The sequence below is a fragment of the Apaloderma vittatum genome, unplaced genomic scaffold, assembly GCF_000703405.1.
Source record: "Apaloderma vittatum isolate BGI_N311 unplaced genomic scaffold, ASM70340v1 scaffold24533, whole genome shotgun sequence".
Classification (NCBI taxonomy): Eukaryota; Metazoa; Chordata; class Aves; order Trogoniformes; family Trogonidae; genus Apaloderma; species Apaloderma vittatum.
In genome coordinates this window covers 137,032-142,760 of record NW_009709108.1, presented here as the reverse complement: position 1 = coordinate 142,760, position 5,729 = coordinate 137,032, and the positions used below count along the sequence as shown (strand labels likewise).

General features: G+C 38.7%; 1 protein-coding gene across 1 annotated transcript in view; it reads left to right on the top strand.

The window, feature by feature from the left end:
- Positions 1-429: 429 nt before the first annotated feature.
- Positions 430-5,729, top strand: part of LOC104271960 (mineralocorticoid receptor) — a gene marked incomplete at its 5' end in the record, with an annotated part of 90,263 nt that continues 84,963 nt past the window's right edge. The window contains one exon of the mRNA XM_009866810.1: positions 430-597. Within this exon, the coding sequence (XP_009865112.1) occupies positions 430-597 (168 nt within the window). The remainder of the gene's footprint in view (positions 598-5,729) is intronic.

Genomic DNA, 5,729 nt, shown 5'->3' with positions numbered 1-5,729 from the left:
GGAATGTGGACAGGAGAGTGCGTACCACTTCGCTGTGCTACTTCGTAAAATGGTTTTAGCAGTTTTATTATGGGTGTTCCTTAGCTGTAGAAGCTTCAAACAAACAAGCAGAAAGAAAATTTATAGCTATCGGGTTGCTGCCAGAGTGGTTGGTTTGTTTGTTTGTTTATTTTCAGTTTTAATCATCTGCTACCAATAAATTCCACTGCCCTTGTGGTAACTTCTCACATTAACATTGATATATTATGGGTGTTTTAAAACAGACAATAAAAATATTGCACTCACTAATTAAAGCAATTCATGTATTCAACCAGGCACTGCCTGAAAGAGTTGTGGTTTTCTAATTGTTAGGTGCCTTGAGCTATATACCTGTAATAAATTCTTAATTGAACTTTGCATTATGGCCAGTGTGATTTGAAATATTCATAGCTGCTTTACTTTGTTTTGTTTCCTCCAGCTCTTCATTGAGAAGTGTATCAACTGGATCTTCAAGACCTTCCAAAGTGTGTTTGGTGTGTGGAGATGAGGCATCTGGATGTCATTATGGGGTGGTCACCTGTGGCAGCTGTAAAGTCTTCTTCAAGAGAGCAGTAGAAGGTAAGAAAACACAAAACGTCGACAGGTTTGTATTTTTCAAGAGAAACACACACACGAACATATATGTTTTCCGATGTGTGTTTTGCTGTTGATAAAATTGCGTTGTTAATCTGAAGAGAAAAAAAAAAAAAAGTTGAACGAACTCCAGTTGGGTGGGGTGTGATTTATGTAGACTATGCCAGGGTGTTTTGCAGTGTACATCTTTTAAAGGATACATTGTTTTACTTCATGCCAGTGCTGAATCAGGCTTCTTTTCCACCCCTTGAAGTGGATTTTTGTGATTTCTAATGGACAGGGATGCAGTTGATATAAACATTGTCCTGCTTCTCCTGTACTGGAGGATGAATACAGTTGTCTCATCATACTTCGGTGGCCTTATATGGCAGCACACTTCACTCAGGTCAGTTATCTCCCTGTGGGTACCTCCAGGGCTTTCAACTGCCTAATGCATCTGTTTCATCTTTCAGCAAAAGTGGCTTTACAGTGCTATGGTAGATTGGTGAGGAAGCAGGAATTATCATGGTGCTTTTCTTAGAGATAGTTTTCTTCAATAAGGACTGAGCATCACAATAGAAGGAAGGTAGTATCCGAGTGTTTCACATGGGTATTCCATCTCTGTGTTTTGGGTTGTTAAGGTAAAAGAAAATGTTTGACCTTTACAGACTTTTTAAGCAACTTCTTCGAGGAATAAAAATAAAGTTTTTAATACTGAATAAAGAGTAAGAGTTCATGATATGCAAAACACAGAAATACTGTATAGTCTTTGCTACGAAGTAGAAATTCTTACAACCACGGATGAAGTGGGTGATATCTGCTTACTGATATATTGTCATGAAGGAAAAAACCAGGCTTTTAATATGGTGCACTCTTGTGCACTGGGAAGAATAAGGCGATGTGCAATGTGATTAATTTCTTCTGTAACCATTAAATCCACTGCTGATGGCAATAAGGATTTAGCTCTCTGTGAAATAGACCTGGAGGGCTTTTGCGTCATTGAAGTCAAGACCTCATGTAATATCTCTCTATCAGTCTGTTTATCTATCAATCAATCATCAAAAGTGTCAATCTAATTGAAATGAACTTCCCAAAGCTACATGGACGTGGAAAAGGTTTCTCCCTTCTGAAAGCATTTTCTCTTACTGTTGTGCAGTAGCTGACCTTGATGTCTTTGTTCCCTAACTTCTTCCTTGAATTTTTAGTCACTTACTGTAGCACATGAACTGGAAAACCGTGATTATTTTCACTGTCTGATTATGTTAATTCCATGTGCTTCTATGCCACGTCATGGATGGGTCTTCGGACATCTGTGTCTAAGCTGGCCTCTGGGTCAGGAGGATGTTGTTTTTTTTTTGTTACAGTGGTGAGGTTCTTCATACACCTGCTCAAACCAGGACACGTGCAAAATGATGGCACCTTTTGTTACCTTCCTCCTTCCTTTCCTGCCTCCCAGGAAAGCTTCCTCTCCAGTCTTGAATCACTGTAATTTCAAGGTACTATGTAGCTTCATTTGACGTGTCCCTCTCTTTTGATGTCCTTTCTGACATGATCAGATAGATATCCATCTCCAGCTTTACAGGAATTAATGAAAAATTACCAAAGATTCCATTTAGGAGTTAATAAAGTAGCAAGACTACATTTTTAAGCCTCAGAAGCCAAAATGGTTAGGAAGGGATTACTCTGTAAACAGGCATAGAAATAACTTTTAACTAGTTTTTAGTAATATATCGTAATTACTGGAAGTTTGGGTTGAGCAAAAAAACTTAAAATCCCTGTCATCCCTAAAAATTGAAGATGTTAATTTTAAATTAGCTTACAATATGTTTTTTTAGAATTATTATAGTAATGTACATGTTCCTGCCAGGGATATGTGAACTCTGTCTGGCCTTCTGCTTGGTATTCACATGACTGAGCTCTTGATGCTATCAGTAGTATTGTTGTTATGCAAACACTGAAAATCTGGCTTGTGTTTTTATGTATATATTTGTGTGTGTCTGTATATACATACACACCTAAAAGTACATTGTAGGGAATTAACCAGAAAAGGGCATAGCAAAAACATATGCATCTTGCCTCCAAACATCCCCAAACTGTCAATGTGAATAAAAATCTGGGTAGGTAGTTTTGTAGCAAAAAAACTTTTTGTAAGAGTCATAAATTTTTCAGTAAGGTGGCTGACCAATAAAATAACCCATCCTGAGGTTTCTAATTTAAATGAAATATTTGTAGTAATTACTCAGTATCATATGTTCATAAGGATGACTTTAAAAGTACAATAGTTCAGTGCATGGCCTAAAAAAAAACCAAATCAAAGTGGAAGAACTACCTTAAATGTAGATGCTTGGGCATACCTGTCTCAGTGGTGAACTAAAGCTGTGTTCTTCACCTAAGTGTTTGCATTCTTGTCTTTATTATGAAGAAAACAGTGCAACTTCCTTTGTGAACACAGAAACAACTGAGGGAATTTGTAAGTATAGAGGCTGACTTACTTAAGTTGCAAATCTGACAGATTATAGTAAAAGAATGAAAGATACTCCTCCAGTTTCATTCACCATTTCCTTGAAATCGTGTATGGACTTTTAAAATATTTGTGATTTTCTTTCTAGTCATATTTTACATATTTTATGTATGTGTGCACGCAAACACATGATTCTTTCTTGATCCGCTAAACTTTCTTCAGTAGGAAGTGGCACAAGAGATTATATTCTTTCGAAAGTAGTTTCTTCTTCTGATTGCTGTTAAGTACGGTGGCTACAGCTAGTGGCCGTTTCCTAGAACCACAGAAGTGGTTGAAGCTGGAAGGGACCTCTGGAGATCATCTGGTCCAACCTCCCCTGCTTAAGCAGAGGCACTTAGATGTGCAGGACCATGTCCAGACGGCTTTTGAATATCTCAAGGGGTGGGAGACTCCACAGCTTGTCTGGGCAACCTCTGCCAACGAGCGATCATCCTCATGGTAAAATCGTGCTTCCTGGCATTCAGACAGACCCTCCCGTGTTTCAGTTTGTGCCCTCTCTGAACAGAGCAACTCTTCCGCTTGAAGGAGAAGAGGCTTTTTGGTCGTTAGTTCCTACTGATTAAATGACAGTTTTGTTTAATTTAAACAAGTTACATACTGGTTTTCCTTCAGAAGATCCAGTGGGATGGAAATCATGGGAGAGAGCAGCCAGTGTTCAGGCAGAAGGACAAGAACAAGTGATCCAGTTGAAGATGCCTCTGCCAATGGCAGGGATTTGGACTAGATGACCTTTAGAGGTCTTTTCCATCTCAAACCATTCTATGATTCTATGAAGTGTGGGAGACAAATTGTGTTAAAAAAACCCATGGAAACTGAGAGAAGGGGGATTTGGAAACAAGGGACTGCGGCACACGGGGTCTCGGCTAGAATTGCTAATGTTGTCAGCCTGCCTTGAACATCTTTGGAGTGCCAGTGCTTTTGTACTCCTGAAATATTACAAAACAGAGGGATTATGACAGAAAACAACTGCACTGAAATTTAAAAACGAGAAAGTATAGAATCATAGAATCAGATTCATAGAATGGCCTAGGCTGGAAGGGACCTTAGAGATCATCTAGTCCAACCTCCCTGTCATGGGCAGGGACGCCACCTCTCGACCAGACCTGGCAACACATGGGGACTGAGTGGGAATCGAACTCGCGACCTCGGTGTTGATCCTTGTTACCAGCACCGCGCTCAAACCACTGAGCTAACCGGCACCAACAAGGAGGCTAAAGCTTGCATTTCTGATTATAAATCTGGTAATTGTATTCCCAGTGAATCTTATTTTGGAGACTTGCAGGAAACGTCTAATGAATTTATGAGAGGGAGAGGTGTATGCCAAAAAAAAGTATTAAAATGGGTTTATTGGTGAAATTTCAAAAGTAATCTCAGATGAAATTCCTAACAAGGATGTCAATTATCAAAGTGCAAAATTTTCCTGTCAAGTAAGCATGAACTGTTTTGCTGACTGACATGATGAACAAGAGTCTGGTATGAAGAAATGTGATTGTGTCATTAATATAAATTTGATCTGCCTTGCAAACACTAAGAACAAAACACCATAAAACTGTTGATAAATGGTGTCACCACAAAAATTAGGACATTTGTATTTATAATACAGTTTTACCTAGGATAGCTGTATTGTTTGATTTTCTAAATTACAGATATGTCCGATCATAATGTTATCTAATATGATTAAGAGTCATATTTTGAAAATACACTATTCTATGAGGGAAGCTAAAGCACCTGGCCAGTTTTGTCTTCTCTTTTTCCACTGAACCATCTTTCTCGAAGGAGAGTAACAGGCTTGAAGTCAGAAATCACAGCTGTTCTTGCCTGTGCTTTGCATTTTTAGGCTTCATTTGTTCAAGTTCCAGACAAGTATGAGGTAATCTGTCCTAAATCAAAATTTATATCACTTCTTAAGTTGCTAAAGTTAATCTTTCATTCTTCCTTTGGCTTGAATGTAAGAAAAAAGACATTTTTTTCTCTCCAAATGGTGCTAAAGACTACAGCAAAAATGACCAACTTAGAGTTATTTTGCGTATTTGCTGACAGATTTTTGGCTTCTTAAAATGGAAGAATTAATAAATTATATTGTATTAGTTAGAGGGAAATTTGTCCTTTTTTTTTAAATACCAAGATGTGATGATCAATAAATTTCAGGCTTTGGTGTTGATTGCTGCTCCAGGAGGTTCACTTGAAAGCTAGTTTGGCTATTTTAAGTCAGAAACAGATCTCTCTTCTGAAGTAGAAACACAGTCACAGCAACAGGAATTCCTAGGGTTGCATTTCTTTTTCACCTGCGTATTTGCTATTCGCCTATCGAAAGTAGGGGGAGACTGGCTGAAGGAAATTTTTCAAAGTCTAATCTGATGCCGTCTAATTTAAATGACATCTCCTGGATATAGTGAATGTGCTGTACACCTCAGTGAGCAGCCTGGTAACGAAGAAATCCTACCTCTGCTGCACGTTTGAGCAGCAGGTTATCCAAGACTTCACTTCAGTAGTGGAAAGGATGAAATTTCTTGTGCAGCAATCTGCGGGGACTCGGCACAGCTGTGGGAACCAAGACTGGCTCAAAGGTAGGGTTACAGGAAAGAAGTGCCATTCTCTGGTCGCTCCCTTTGCAGAA